Source organism: Dryas octopetala, chromosome 8, assembly GCF_963921425.1.
Source record: "Dryas octopetala chromosome 8, drDryOcto1.1, whole genome shotgun sequence".
In the NCBI taxonomy this organism is placed as follows: Eukaryota; Viridiplantae; Streptophyta; class Magnoliopsida; order Rosales; family Rosaceae; genus Dryas; species Dryas octopetala.
In genome coordinates this window covers 12,892,139-12,906,288 of record NC_141373.1, presented here as the reverse complement: position 1 = coordinate 12,906,288, position 14,150 = coordinate 12,892,139, and the positions used below count along the sequence as shown (strand labels likewise).

Sequence of the window (14,150 nt, the reverse complement as noted above, 5' to 3'; positions counted from 1 at the left end):
TATAAAACTGGTATAAATGTTTCCATAGACATCGGTATTGGTTCTAATAATGGATATTGTAAAAATCTATTATATGTGTTTTTATTGTGGAACTGATTTTGAAGTCATGATTAGTATCAGTATATTTTCACAAAAAAGATGTCTAAACTCTATACCATTTCAGTTTTTATATTAGAACTGATCTTATATATTTCGAAATTAGTGTTAAGTAACACCTGTTTTGATATCAAATTTATTTTCAAAAAACTGATATAATTGGTTAAGATCATTGACCTATCTACTGCATATTTATTTAGTGGCAGTGGCCAATTAACCTGTACAGATAAGCTAAACAATCCATTTCATCAATTGTCATATATTTCAAAGGACCCAAAAGTTTTACAACAAGTTGAAATATTAAAGACCCACCTATGTCTACATATCACAAAAATTAGGGAGGACTTCAAAAGAAAAAAAGAAAAAACAAATGATGGGTATTTTCAGGACAAAACAATAATATATATATATTAAAGAGGCTTTTGAGCAGTAGCTACAAGAGAAAATGATTACACACATACATATATAGCTGACACAAACACAATGCATCTATGTCTTCCCCTTTTAACTTTTTCTTTTTCAGCATACCCACTGTTCAATAGTTCAATGTTATAATTGATCAAAATGACAGAGAAAAAAGAAACAGCTACAACCCAATTTGATCAGGAACTTCAGACTCCACTGGTTGGGCCTAGGGGCTAGGGGCACTTGGTTTTGTTGCCATGGGTGACCATCTCAGTGTAGCACTTGTCACAAAGCTCTCTGTTTCCAGTAGTCCCAAGTGACACACACTTACAACTCACACAGCATGTTCCACAAGCCCTGTTGCAAAGGTTTGGCCTCGAGTGAACATTGCACCTCTCCTTGCACAGCCCTCCACAGTCTAATCAATTAACACAAAACAAGACACACAGCAAATTAACTCATAATTTTACCATTCAAAACTTAGTTTTCAGGTCCAAAATCTATATATATTTTGGGGCATTATATCACAATAATATTAGAGACCCACCTATGTCTTGCATTAGCCTTCTGATTCCACCTCTCACAACAAGCTGAAATAACACCCACAAAGGAACAAAACCCACTTTTCACTGTTAAATCATACAATTATTAAACAAAAAAAAAAAAATTGGTTTAAAATATTTTAAACAAAAAGAAAAGAATAGAATTTTTTGTTGCTTGTCAAAGATGAGGTAACTCTTCTTCAATCTTGATATCAGATGAAACCTGTAGCATGGATGCATATCCTAACTTGGTCAAATTAATATCTAACAGAGCACAACAGAGCACATTTTATTCTCTAATAGAGCAAAAAACAAAGTTACAAAATCATAAAAATTAACCAATGTGTACCTGAGTAAAGCAGAATAGTAAGACCCCCAACAAAAGAACCACACGTACTGCCATGGCTATGATATCAGATACTGGACTGAAGGCTAAGTTCAAAAGAGTACTACTGCCATGTTATAATACCATAATATGTTGAGAAACCCCTGGTCTTCTGGATGCTCTAGAGAATGCACCAATATATAAGAGTTCAAGGCATCAAACCCACCTTAGTGAAATATAATGGGCAGCAACGCTTGTTTTCCTTCTTCGCAACTAGAAGGTCGGACTGTAAGCACAAATTACTCATAAGATACATTTCCATATTCACACAAGCAAGCAACAGATTCAAGCATCTCATACCAGCCAAGAGAGTCATTGCCCTTTCACAAACAACACAAGTAATACTAAGCTAGATAAACAATAAATTTCAGCATTTTTCCATTTAGACATTTAATTTCACAGCAAGTTAAATACTTTTCTATAGCATTGAGTGCAGCAACAACACAAGAGTTTGAGTTTGTTTCTCTTCCCTGCCAAAGTTAAGTGTAAGTCTATTTAATTGAGTAAGGTGATTTCTCTATCTTAAATATGGTCCTTTCTTACCACCAGTTACTTAGTTCCTTTAGCTTCTTCAAAACTCACTAACTTGTAAGTTGACTGAGTTTTACAACTCCACTAGCTAGCTAGTATGTAATATTATAAATCATATTACATAGGCATACCATAACTCACAATCCCCAAACAAATTAACCATCCAGGCAAATCAGAAATATCAATCACATGTAGTATATGTATAATATAGATATAACAAAGCTATACTGACAGTGTATTTGATGACCAATGACAGTGCTTAAATCTACAAATAAATATGTATAAATAAATAAATCTGAAGCTCATACTTAAGTTATTTTGTAGCTTGCCTTGAAGGGAAACAAGGTAGAAAACAAGACAGGCTTGATGAGTTGAAATCAGCAACTAGCAAGTGCCTCTGAATACGGACTCTGCAACAGACCAAAGAATAAGATAGCCTAATCATTGCCAAATCATTCTTGAAAACATCTTTACACATATCTATGCATCCAACCTGGCAATCTACTACACCCCATCTTTAGACTGAAAATAGGTCCATAGCACCACATGTAATTCATCAATAATAAGCACCAAAACTTATAGCACTAAAAAAAAAAAATCAGTATAGTTGCAGTGGTGCGAATAATAATTATAAGAGCTATTGGAGAAATGAAATACTAGCACTGTCAGTGGTATGAATAAAGCTATTAAATATATCCCCATAACAAATCTCAATCACATGTAGTATATGTATCTGCTCCAATGACCAATTCCAGTTCCACTCTATCAATTCCTCATTAAGTGTTTAATAGTTTGTATGAATGCTTAAGACCCTAAACAACTGAGGAACTCAACTCTACAGAATTCACAAATTACTAAAAAAATGCAAACTTGTAAGTCTCATGCAAACAAAGAATTTAAGAAACATAAGTAATTTCAATAAGATCTCAGTCAAGTCCATAACTTTGCTACTTTACACATTACATACAAGCTTAACCATTAAAATAAACTAATTTCATTAACTAATAAATAGCTACAGAAAGAAGTAAATTTAATACTTTTAAATGAAACAAATAAAGAGAAAGAGAACAAATATTTATGGAGAAGAAGCACTGATGCTTGAAAAGGCAAGAAAAATTTAGCACAACAATCACCTTCATGGAGAATCCTATATCTAAACCAACACCTCTATAACCTCTCTAACACAAACATATATCAATAAGTCCTATATCCTTAATTTCTAAAATTATAAGAATTGATCGAAATACAATTATATCTCTAAGCCTAATCTCAGATTAATAAAAAAAAAAAGCTCTACAATGTGATGCTAACCATCTAGTGTGCTCTTTCATATCTAAAGAAACAAAGTTGATCTTCCTAGCTTATAATTTTATTAGCCCACTCCATAATGAATCAAAATTTAGACCGACAATAGAATAAGCAACAAATTAATATCTTACCATCACTTCCAATACTAGTTCGACAACTTTGTTGCCTCTGCCTACAGCAAGGATACTGGCTTGAAGAAGTAAAAGACAAATTTGTACGAGAGATACCAAACACAAGCATATTTGTCCATTGTGAAGTATCTGAAGGCTCCTAGTCCAAGACTCGTAATCAAACTCCGCCCTAGCCTGCACTCCCCAGAACCAAATCCCCCAAAATCCAAAACCTTAATTAATCCAAAAAAAAAAAAATTAGATTACGCTAAACTAACCTTGCGGTCATGCTCTTCGGCGAAGAACTCAGTTCACATCGCTCTTGGGAATGGAGTCGTTGGAGTCGATGGCGAGGGCGGTGTCACAAACCTAGACTGGGAGGCCTTACACGAGGTCCAGGAGGTTCTTAAACTTGTTGTAGGCCTGGAAAATCTCAGCCTTCCTGAACAGGGCATCGGGGCCGAGCCGCCACTGGAAGACGGTGAAGGGGCTCGTGCAGATCTTGCACTCCTTGCCGTAATCGGTGCGTGTCAAGCCGACGTAGGGCTTGTCGCCGAGGCACGACTTGCAGATCGGGAAGTCTGAGCTCTCGATCTTGCGACGTCGTCCAGATCGAGCTCTCTTCTCTTTCTCTTCGCGACTTCTCAGACTTCTCTTTCTCTCGGATTGGAAAACCAGCTAGCTTATAACCACAGCCGTATGGAAAACCAGCTACCTTCAACTTCGCGCTCAATCATCTTCGTCGGAGATCGATGAAGAAGATGGATAAGCTTGGGTGTGGCTGTGGCTGTGGTTGAGTTTGGATGTGAGTGTGGGTGTGTGATTGCAAGTCTGTGTGAGCTATAGAGTGTAAATGCGGGTTGTCAAATTTTTTTTAAGTGGTGAACAGTAGCGCCTTTTTTCCATTATTAGTATAGATATCAATTTTAAAGTAGAGTTAATAAATTTGTCCAATAAAATATATCGCATTTAAAATTTTGATGATATGTAAAATAATTTATGTATCAGTTTTTCAAAAAAAACCATTTAATCGATATTAAAAATTATATTATATCGAATACCTATAAAATTGATATTAATATAGTGATATGTATGAGTTTTTTTGTAGTAGTGTAAGTATAGTTCTTTGGGCAGGTCTTTGGTGACCTTTTGCTATTTTTATATACCCTTGGTCATATCCTGTATATATACTGAGTCCTTGGGTTGTCTACTTTTGAATTATCGAGTCTATATAAACAGTTTCTTTAAAGTTACTATAAACAGTAGTAGCTCCGAGGGTTGGTTTAATTATGAATTAATTATTTCTATATTTTTCCGCTGCAAACTCAAGCACTCTAATCCAACTCATTTTACTAAACCAAAAGGCTTAACTTATTTTGTGAATATTTGGGATTATAACACCGGAGGATTGGTTGTTGTAGTCTCAGGTATTCTCAAGATAGGTGCCTCTGTTACGTACCTGGGTTTTGGGGCGTGACAGGTGACCTTGAGGTACCCCCAAGGGGTGACCCAAGTATTGTTCGTCTATTATTTGCCTCCCAAGTATAAAACTAACCTGGATACATAGGACTTACAATTTTAGCCATCACTGAATGATTTTCCCTCCAGTGATATGGTGTACGTTCGTCTTCAAGGATTCACAACATACTCAACAGTATTTATGAAAGTATCATAAACTTAGAATATTATCAATGAAGCTCATATATATATATATATATATATAAAAGACAATATTTGGGTCACTCGTAGGGGGTATTCCAAGGTCACCCCATCCTCCAAATTTCGATTTCGGCAATGCCGGCGCAATGATCGGAACCGTTCACTTTTTAGATAACCAATTAAAGATCATCTTTGTAAAAAATCAAATCAATCAGAAATCGTTTGGTTATATAACTATTGTCAATTAAGTAGAAAAAATTGATGGTTTTCAATTAAAGAGTGATTTTTTAACCAAACCGTTAATTTTTTCTATTTAATTAACAACAGTTATATAACCAAACGATTTTCAATTGAGTTGATTTTTTGCTGAGATGATCTATAATAAGTTATCTAAATAGTGAACTGTTCCGATCATTGCGCCGACATTACCGAAATTACAATTTTGGAGGGAGGGGTGACCCAAGTAGTGTCCTACAAAAAAAAAAAAAAAAACAACTGAAAAACATTCAATGAGGCTCACAAACAAAATGAGCAAAAGCTAAAGTTTCCCATTAGTGGACAACCTTAGCATTTTGGACACTCACTCTATATTTTTTAGTTGAGGGAGGGGGTAAATTTGAGTGCATTTTGAATAATTCTATGGTTCTTCTAACTGAGCTACCCAATAACTGCATGACATAAAATATTTAGCTTATTTGTACTAAAATCATTATAATAAAAAAACACAAGAATGAACCCTCCAGTTTCAAAAATAATTGACGCATATTATATTAAAACACTTGGAAAAACAACAATCTTCGTGATCAACTGTGGAAATTGGTTTGGAAACTTCCAGTTTTCCCAAAGGTATAGGCATTTTATGTTGAGAATCTTAAATAATGCTACTTCTACTATGGTCAACAATCATGAATCATAAACCTCCAGGTCCTGCATGTTTGAATCAAAATTTGATTTTACCAAAAATATGAAAATTACGCCTTCCGCCTAAAATTCAAATATAAATTAAAATATTTTCATGTGTCCCATTTGTCAACAGACTAATTTTATGTTGGTTCCAAATTTGCAATTCATATTATCTTCATCTCTTTCGCAGAGTTTCAAACTCCATTGCATCATATTGGTTCTTCCTTGAAATCAGGTTGTACTGTTAGATGGGAACCTCTACCTCTTAAGTCCTAACTGGGTTAAGCTCAATTTTGCCGGGTTTGTCCAACAATCTGGAGCCGCTGCGGCAGGTTTTGTCTTATGAAGTTATGAACAACAAATGGAAGCACAATTAAGGTCCTTCAACCCTTGCTAATTGTGTCAGTTTAGGACGTGTACTTTGGGATGTGCCTCTCAACTTTAATTTTGTGTTTTAAATGTCCCTTTTGTTAGTCTAGAATTCTAGATGCATTTTCCATCTAAAAGTGATCGCGTGCCACCCATGTGATTATTTTTTAGACCCAAAGTTGTCAAATCACTTCTAATACAAGTCAACAGAAGTTAATGTTGATCATAACTCGTAAAAGCAATTGTAAAACAGAATTATTTGGAGAAAGTTAAGGGTTTGTAAAGAATTTAGATTTGGGTTTTTCATTATTAAGAGAAAAATTATTTGGAATTTTAAGATTGGATACCGTTCGCGAAGGAGAATATTGGTGACATTAATTGAGGGTGAGAATAGTAATTTTCTTAGGAATTTGGAGATCCTCTCAACTCCCGTAAGTGGTTTCATGGTCTGTGTTGTTTTTATTTTTCATTCTTTTTTTTTTGTTGGATTGATGATTGGGAATAAGTTTATAAAACCCTAATATCACAAATGATTTTGCTCTCAACTAAAAAAAACCCCAATCAAAATGCTTTACAAACCCTTTTCAAAATGATTTACAAACCCTTAATTTTTTCAATCGTTCTCAATCCCCCTTCGTTTTAGGGCAGTTTGTTTTTTTTTTTTTTAAATTATGACCAACATTGACTTCTGTTGATTTGTATTAGAAGTGATTTGACAATTTTAACCTTGAAAATGCGATCACATGAGTAGCCCATGATTACTTTTGGACAAAAATGTAACCAAGTTAACATAATGGGCAATTGGGCATTTCAAACACAAAATTAAAGTTAAGGGGTACTTTTAGTTGAGAAATTTTATTTAATAACCCTTTTAAACACCCATTAAACTTTTTTGACCCCATAGCCCCAAAACTAACTATATTGACCCTTTTGTATTTTTCAAACCAAATACCCCTATACAAATACTCTGGCAGTCCAAATGTAGACCATGTGGTGAGTTACTGTAGCAGCAAAACCTTCCTCCACCGTCTTCTTGCAGCAACCATGGAGAGCAACCTCCATCACCGGCCAACGCCCATTATTTTCTCTCTCTATCTCTCTCAACCCAAATCTGAAAAAAAAAAAAAAAAAAAAAAAAAAAAAAAAAAAAAAACCCAGAACTGGGTTTTTCTCTAAATGGGTTTAGAGGGAAGGGGAGACAGAGACAGAGAAAGAGAGACAAAGATAAGATGTCGGTGGAGGAGGTGGAGGATGGTGGTAGGTACCGGCCAGTGACCCATCATCTTCTCTCCTAACCCAAATTTGAAAAAAAAAAAAAAAAAAAAATTGAAAACCCAGATCTGGTGGAATTTCTGGTCACCACATGGTGGAATGTGCTATAGCCATGTGGCGACCACAAATTCGACCATGTAGCGACCATAAATTCAACCAGATTTGAAAATTTTATGGGTTTTGATGGGTTTGATCTCTCAAAAAATCAACCATTTTTTAGGTTTTTTTTTTGTGGGTTTTTCTGGACAACGTGAGTTTTTTTTTCATTGAATTTTGCTGGGTTTGCTGCTGCATCTATTAGGTTTGCTGCATCTTCTGAGTTTGTTGTATCTGCTAGGTTTACTACAGCGGCGAGGGATAAAGGGGCCGGCGAGTGGCACGACGACGGTGGGGCAGTGGTTGACTGAGGAGGGAGGGAGGGAGGGAGGAGGAGCAGTGGTTGGCTAGGGAAGATAGAGAAAAAAAAAAGAGGGTATTATGAATATTTCATAGGCAAATAGGTCATTATAGTTAGTTTTGGAGCTAAAGGGTTAAAAAAGTTTAAGAAGGTCATTATAGTTAGTTTTGGAGCTAAATGGTCAAAAAAGTTTAAGGAGTATTTAAATGGGTTATTGAATAAAATTTCTCCATTTAGTTCAACCCAAAGTGTGCATCTTGAACTGATACAAGAATTAAAGTTTAAAGATTAGATGTAAATTTTCCCAATTAAAAATAAGGATAACAAGGATAAACATCAAATGGCAGAATGGTTTTATTCTCAGCATAGGCATTCTTAGTATTGGGATTCCAAATACATGCTTATATATATAAATCGATGGATGATTCCACATTACTTTAAAGTCACAACAATGCAAAATACAGTATCACAGTAATAAATGATCTATGAATCTACACGGCCAAGAAATGAAGAGATGTCAAATCACACAACCTGATTGCAAGAAGTAAAATTTTACAAAGGGGAGAGTCAAGGGAGAAATATATAGCCTATATTGGAGAGGATTCCACACTTGAGTTCCATTTCATGAGATTTCCAAGCTTTGAATCATTGCATATCATTGCATCCCAACCCCCGAAAGAGCCCCTGATATACAAATCCCAGAATCCAAGTGAGTCATTTCACTTCTATTTCACCCCTTAAGACGAACTACAATGCATGAAATGTCATCCTTGCTGTCTCGGTTTAATGCCTCGGCTACTAATTGCTTGGCTGCCCTTTGCGGGTCCTTTGTCTTTCTGGCCATATCAACTGCCTCTTGATTTGACATGACCTGAATAAGTCAGAAACAAAGGGAAAATAGGCAAACAATTTTCAAAAGATTATTGCTGCAAGGGGTGCACAGACTCAAGAGGCAGAGAGATGGAGGAAGATGTATTATCTTTTTTATTAGAAATGAATTGAATTGATAGCAAACAGTGAGATATAAAGCATCTATGATTGAACAGTTGGGGAAGGAAGAGTGGGGCAGAGAGGAATCACCTTCCATAGACCATCACTTGCAAGGATGAGAACATCAGTTTCTGATCTAACATCAGAACTTTGGATGTCTGGATCAGACCTCAAGTGTGTCTTGAGGTTCTTGTCTCCAAAAGCTCGAGATACAGCCAGCTGGCCATTCACTCTTGCAACATCTCCTGATATGGTATGAAACATACATCAATTGCATTGACTAAAGACAGAAATCCACATCAAATAACGCTCAATAATGTAGATCCAGTACAGATTGAAGACAATCTTATTGGTATAATAAGTGCAGTGTTATGTCAATTTTGCTTTGGATACCAACATTTCAAAGGCCTTTTCAGTTCTTCGATTTTAATAAAATTCACTTTTTTCCCATGAGTGCCTTTGTCCAATTTTAGTATATTTCAAAGGTACCAAGGTTAGATATATAATTTTGATGTCACCTGAGGAATGATAGATTATTCCAAGAAAAAAAAAAAAAAATACAATCATACAATGTATACAAAGAAGCAATGCATGGGTGAAACATTTCAGTCCCTAAACTCTCATCGAGCATGAGTCTGATGCCTTACAGATGTTCATCACTAAACTGTGTGTGGGGGTGCGCTTGTATGTGCACATGAACTCTTAGTTGCTACTCACTGAGCAAGGGCTCTCTTTCTCATTTTCTCTTCTACTATTTGGAGAACTATTTATACACCCTGCACAGCACCAAGTCTGATTCTCTTTTTGTTATTTGCAACCCAGAATGAACACCTTTTCTTTCTCAAATAAACCCCAACACCCCAAAATTTCTCCACTAACTTTATCCCTCAAAAAGCCCAACAAACAATCTCAAAATTCCTCAAACCAGCTGCTGTCAGAGATTTCCAGCAACCAAATAATTCTAGTCAATCCCCTCCTTGCGAAGTCCTTAATTTTCCAAACTTGAACCCACCAAGTAAACATAGTTAAGCTTTTTCGAACCAGTCCAACACAATGCAACCATAGATTCCCTAGTGTTCTTGAAAATGGTTTATGAACTATATAGCCTACTCTAGTCCAGCACTAGATCCTATGAAATTTTAGGATTCTTTCTCATATGGATCCTACTGCATCAGCCCCATACCAACCCTCTCTTGATGCATTGACTTCATATAGATAGCAAGACAACTTATATTCCAATTCAATAAGTGGAAGAACCATTTGTAGGAGATATAAAAACCCAAGTCAACACCAAAAATGAAACTGAGAACCACTAGAACAAGGAACAAAACAAAGCACTTGAGCAAGGGAAAAAAGAGAACCAGGTCAATACCAAGAATGGAATTTAATAATTCAGAATTCCTCTACAAGCTAAACCTTAACTAGAACTTTTTGTGCTTGAGTAAAAGAAATTTTAAAAAAGTAACTCTATGTCTAATAAATTAACAAAGGAGGCTCCTGCTTGTAGGGAATTGAATATTTTGGTACTGTAAAGAAGGGAAAACGATGGTATGAGCAAGAATATACTAGAAAGCAAGTCCTAAGTAACAACGTTCATTATGATTATGCTCAGATAATTACCAGCATCTAAATAGTATGCGGTAACAAGTAGTTTCTCATAGAACAAGCAGTCTTTTCTTTTCTAATATTGCATATCACTCTAGTTCCCAAATAAATAAAATCTTTAAAAGCATCCGCTTATATGGAAAATAATACATAGAAGAAGAATAGAGAAGGGAAAAGTTTTAGTTCTTTCTTTTCTTTAAAAAATAAAATTCAAGTGAAAAGGAAGGACGCTTATCAATCACTGAAGAATTGAGGTCCAAAAACGGTGTAAATTATTCAGAAGACTTGATCACTCTATTCCCTAATTGTGGAAGACCAGGAAAATAAAAAACACGCTTATAAGTACTTCTTGTCAACCTCAACTCTTAACTTTCGTCAAACTCTAGTTTTCTATAAAATTAGAACCAGTTCAAAAGTATGTTGGGCATCCATAACATGCAATTGAGTAAACATAGATCCCGAAACAGCAAAAAAAAGGGAAAGATTAAAGCAACAAATGACTGATAGATCAAAAGACAAGTGACTTTTATGCACCTGAGGCAGATTCCAATTACAGATTTAACCTTCTTTATCTTCAGTCTTCACAATATTGTCACTTACTCAAATGAGATTTGCAAATTGCAATCATCCACATTTATCTTTTAAGTCTCAATTGTGATGCCATCCAAATGATTCTCATCTTCATCTTTGGGCTATCTAATTCTAGTAGACCTGATTAAGTGAATTATCTACAGTTGCACCTAATCTAAATCCTAAAACCAGAGGGTAGCTAGCCTAATGCAGAACTTTAATGTTACATCCATTCTTTCTTAAAAAACTAGATCAATGCAGCATGGATTTTAAGTTTGAAAATGAAAATCCTACATGAGTGCGGCAGGGACTTTCACTGCTCACTCTCTCTCTCTCTCATGCGAACACATAAGATTTAGATCTCAGGATCTGGAATTTGTTAAAGAACCTGGCATGTTTGAGACAAAGCCTCCTCTGCCCTCAATGCTGCCCCGCTCAGTGTTGGGTTCATGATCAATGGACATCTGTATTGCCTGCCCTCTCCTTGAAAGAACTGCTCGTGAATCTCCAACATTGGCAATCCATAACTTCTGGCCATCGATGAGAATTGCAGTAACTGCAGTAGATCCGCCCCGTCCCAAGTCAGGACTATGTGAGAGAATTGCCTGGTCTGTTCTCTCATAGGCTTTAGAAATGGACCTGTTGGGATCAGTCCAAAACTCCTCCTAGAAATTGAATATGACATGATTAACAAATAATTTTTCAAATCAATGTATGTAAATTGGCTTTGGAATCCTACTGTAAAATCAAATTATTTCATACAAATATATACAATAACATATGCCCATTTTAAGCCCTTTTTACATAGATTATTTTTTCAGGGAAAAAAATGTATTACCTATAGTGTCAGGAGAAGCAGTTAAAATGGAACTTAAGGGCATAATTCAATTGTATTGCAAATTTCTAAAAGAAGTCATTTCAAGTGGCTATGAAACAGAATTATAGGTCTCATTTGTGGTGTCAAAATGCCCATTTCAGGTCACGGTTTGAATTTAAAACGCATAATGCTTCATTTTAGATGAACAACTCACATCCTTCAAGATATTAGGAAACAAATGCTTCTGAAGATAGGCAGGTACACTGTCTCCCAAGTGCCCATCATAGATGGCGAACAGTCCAAGTTCATGTCCTTGGAGTTGCACAAATTTTGCAACGTGAAAATCTTCCATTGGATGATTCGCTTTTCCTTTAACTAGGCTGAAGCCATACTTGACTGGGCCCTGATGGCTCCTACCCTTGCCGGAGCTACATGAAGAACGTCCTCCTACAACCTAAAGAGAACGAAACTTTATACTTCCAACTAAATCTTGCATGATCAATAGAGTCTGCATATGAGAATGAAAAAGCTAAAACTTGTAGAGGTTAAAATCATAGTAACCTCTAAGAAGAAGCTTAAAAAATCTTATTTGAAGAAACAAACTTTGAGACAATCCATTAGACAATATATTAGATAATCTTTTAAGAACAAAATTGCCATTCTCATTCTCGAAACTTTTGAAAATCTTCATGATTTCCAAACAGACATCGTTGTACCGTAAACTAAAAGCAGGGGTCTTATATAAATATAACTTGTCAATGTAAATTCATCATAACTAGGGAAAGGGAAGAAAAAATATTGAGTCCCTAAATTCATCATAGAATTGCCACATAACAGTTGATCATAAAAATTTTCAAATCTAAACCATATACCATACAACAAACTCCTAAGAGTATATTACAGCACAAACAAAGTAAGCACCCATAGAGAAAGTAAACATATGTGTGCAATTACTAGCAAAAGAGAATGGAGAAAAAAGCTAAGATATCCTCACCTGAGAACAGAGAGAATTGAAGCAACACAAGTTATCCATATAATTCAATCCCACCTCAACTTCTTCCTCTATCACTCAACATCTACCTCTTCTGCAAGACAAAACAACAAAGAATAAAACAAGGAAAGGGAAAAAAAAACTTAATCCTTTTAAAAAAACCCAGCTAACAAAAACACAATTTTCTTGGAAATTCCATAAACTGAAGGATGAAGATAAGAACTACTGATCATTCAAAACAACAGACCCATCATCAAAAACAGCCACAGAACCCATAACAGTCCAAAAAGCATAGAAGTCATACAGAATTACAAAATGGGTACCTCAGAATTTTCCTTACCGATCCACCAATCTCCCAATTTTTTAAGAAAACGAGAGAAAAAGAGCTGCACAAGACTTGAAATTTGGATGATTGACCCCCTCTTAGAGAGAGAAAGAAACCACCACTTAAACACAAAGAATTTAATCTATTATTAAACAAAAAATAATAAAAAAAATTATAAAAGGAAGTATAATTAGGGAGGACTGTTTGAAGGTGTGTAACTGTTGTAGTTTTCCTGGGGAGTCTTTGAAGGGGCAAATAATGGCTGCCAAAAAGGCAGAGCTTGCCCTTATTGACTTTGCAGTTTCCGTTTTTTTTTTTTTTTTCAATTATTAATTGTTTGTGTTTTGGTTTTGTTACTGACACTGTTTTGTTTGTTTGACTAGTACACAGCTGTTTTTGAGGTTTCATGGATTTGTTGGTTCTTATAATTGCCAATAGGGGTATTGGTTCGGTCGTCATCTCTCTCTGTCTTTGTGAAGAGTGTGGGGACCTTTCTTCCAAAAGTCAGCCCATTTTTCTATCTTTTTCTACTTGGAACCTCCAATTGTCCGTATCTTTTTCTACGGCCCCCTTAGAATCTCTCCCCTTTAAACTCCAGATGTCTTTCAATCGCATCACCTATTTTCTTTTGGGTTAATTATAATTTATTCCCCAAACTATTGGGGATTCGTCTTTTGTACCCAAAACTATTTTTTTTTTTACAAGTACTTTTCCATACTATTTTTCCGTCAAACATAGCCCAACCCTGTCAAAATAATTCTTGGTTTATTTTGCACATGTGACCATTATAGAGAAGGCCACATATGTAAAATTGACTGCTCATTTGACTGTTTTTTATGGAATAAGGTTATGTGTTTGACGGAACATAACGATCA

General features: G+C 35.4%; 1 protein-coding gene and 1 long non-coding RNA gene across 8 annotated transcripts; both read right to left on the bottom strand.

The window, feature by feature from the left end:
- Nucleotides 1-530: 530 nt before the first annotated feature.
- Nucleotides 531-4,242, bottom strand: LOC147277352 (uncharacterized). 6 transcript variants are annotated; one of them, XR_015123801.1, is made up of 6 exons: nucleotides 3,399-4,242; nucleotides 2,289-2,369; nucleotides 1,843-1,898; nucleotides 1,393-1,654; nucleotides 1,049-1,266; nucleotides 531-919 (listed from the first exon to the last, which is right to left on the bottom strand). It is a non-coding gene; the product is annotated as an uncharacterized LOC147277352 (long non-coding RNA). The 6 variants fall into 6 exon arrangements; XR_015123800.1 differs by lacking the exon at nucleotides 1,843-1,898 and having other exon boundaries at nucleotides 3,399-3,572; nucleotides 3,656-4,242; XR_015123803.1 differs by lacking the exon at nucleotides 1,843-1,898 and having other exon boundaries at nucleotides 2,268-2,369.
- Nucleotides 4,243-8,307: 4,065 nt separating this feature from the next.
- On the bottom strand, nucleotides 8,308-13,616 carry LOC147277351 (putative protein phosphatase 2C 9). 2 transcript variants are annotated; one of them, XM_086253872.1, is made up of 6 exons: nucleotides 13,274-13,616; nucleotides 12,954-13,044; nucleotides 12,174-12,413; nucleotides 11,531-11,807; nucleotides 9,058-9,212; nucleotides 8,308-8,848 (listed from the first exon to the last, which is right to left on the bottom strand). In XM_086253872.1, exons 2-6 carry the CDS (start codon nucleotides 12,990-12,992, stop codon nucleotides 8,708-8,710), a joined length of 852 nt encoding a protein of 283 aa, XP_086109998.1. In that variant the 5' UTR covers nucleotides 12,993-13,044; nucleotides 13,274-13,616; the 3' UTR covers nucleotides 8,308-8,707. The 2 variants fall into 2 exon arrangements, with proteins under 2 accessions (XP_086109998.1, XP_086109999.1); XM_086253873.1 differs by having other exon boundaries at nucleotides 13,291-13,616.
- Nucleotides 13,617-14,150: the final 534 nt, after the last annotated feature.

Bases quoted from the DNA above. Each gene is read 5' to 3' on its own strand.
- LOC147277351 (XM_086253872.1), bottom strand. From the start codon at position 12,992: ATGGATAACTTGTGTTGCTTCAATTCTCTCTGTTCTCAG. The intron at 11,808-12,173 runs GTGAGTTGTTCA...TTCAATTTCTAG, and splicing joins TTCCTAATATCTTGAAGGAT to GAGGAGTTTTGGACTGATCC. The intron at 9,213-11,530 runs GTTCTTTAACAA...ATACCATATCAG, and splicing joins CTTTGTCTCAAACATGCCAG to GAGATGTTGCAAGAGTGAAT.